We start from the raw sequence: 1,300 nt of genomic DNA on the forward strand, positions 1-1,300 counted from the left end.
AAAAAAAAAAAAACAAAGCCCTCTCTCATACAAGATCTCCTGAAGAACCTTAAGCCACCGGCAGGAAAGAGGCTGGGGCTTACAGATAGGAGTTTTCTGAACTCATACATAAGCCACCAAGCCTAGGGAAAGGGTGGGCATCGAGGATATGAGCATCAGACAGGAGCTCAAGCCTCACAGGGTCAGCCATGGGCCTGACCACACACCTTGAGGGGTCTGTCCAGAGTCTTAAAAGTCAAAATTGTCTTCAGTTTATCTAGTTCTGTACTGAACTTTGCTTTCATTCCAACAGATTGTCAAAATTTTAAACCTCTACACTCCCTTGAATGAATTTGAGGAACGGGTCACAGTGTCCTTCATACGAACAATCCAGGTGAGTCCTCAAGTGTTAACTTTATGAAGTCTTAGTCAAAAGCTAAAAGGGCATTGAAAATGTGGGGTTTAGCCTCTTCATAAATGCTGGCTACACTGTGTAGAAAACCTTGCATTTGTAGGCTTCCTGCTTAAATGTTTGGGAACCTTAGCATCCACAATAACATTGACTGCACACGCAGGAAACTTAGTATCTATAGTAACATTGGTTGCACACACAGGAAACTTAGTGTCTATAGTAACATTGGCTGCACACACAGGAAACTTAGTATCTATAATAATGTTGACTGCACACATGCAGATGGTTGGCCTTATTCTTGCTTCACAGCTCTTAGACTCAAGTGCCTCGTTTTCTAGGAACACCTTGCTAAATCAAGACACTAGGTGGAATTGACAAGGGAGCCCCACCCATGTGGAACCAAGAATGCTCTGTTCTCTTAGACTGCAATCTGAACTCTTAAGTCTCACCTCTGGTAATTACAGTGTTTACCCTTGGGAATTGGCAGGAAGAAACATATCAAAGCATGTGTACATTTAGATCCTTCTTGAGATGTGAGCTTTAAACTTAAATCTGAGCTTCCTCAAGCTGAGCCCAAAGAGGCTTGGGTCCAGTGGAGGGCTGCCTTGTGTGACAGTGGCTGACAGGAGCTGACTACAGTAGTGACTCACAAAGAAGGACTCCTTTCTCCGACAGTTACATGTAGGGGATACATGGACATTCACATGTATTAGCCAGCTCCAGCCAAGGATAGGAAGCAGGGGAGCACAATCAGAAGAGGAGTCTGGGGGAATGGGGGGATTTATCAAAACTGTGAAAGACGCGGGACCTAAGACTGCATTAGTTAGAGAAGCAGAAAACCGGCCTGAGTAGGGCCACAGGCCTCTTCCAGCCTGACCAGCACCGGGGTAGCTAGAGCACAGGGTCGGC

General features: G+C 45.5%; 1 protein-coding gene across 4 annotated transcripts in view; it reads left to right on the top strand.

The window, feature by feature from the left end:
• Myo5b (myosin VB) overlaps positions 1 to 1,300 on the top strand; it is a 314,400-nt gene that overhangs the window by 300,380 nt on the left and 12,720 nt on the right. For all 4 annotated transcript variants that reach the window (XM_029472030.1, XM_021150181.2, XM_029472031.1 and 1 more), the window contains one exon: positions 293 to 373. In XM_029472030.1, the coding sequence (XP_029327890.1) occupies positions 293 to 373 (81 nt within the window). The remainder of the gene's footprint in view (positions 1 to 292; positions 374 to 1,300) is intronic.

The sequence above is a fragment of the Mus caroli genome, chromosome 18 (genome assembly GCF_900094665.2).
Source record: "Mus caroli chromosome 18, CAROLI_EIJ_v1.1, whole genome shotgun sequence".
NCBI classification, from domain to species: domain Eukaryota; kingdom Metazoa; phylum Chordata; class Mammalia; order Rodentia; family Muridae; genus Mus; species Mus caroli.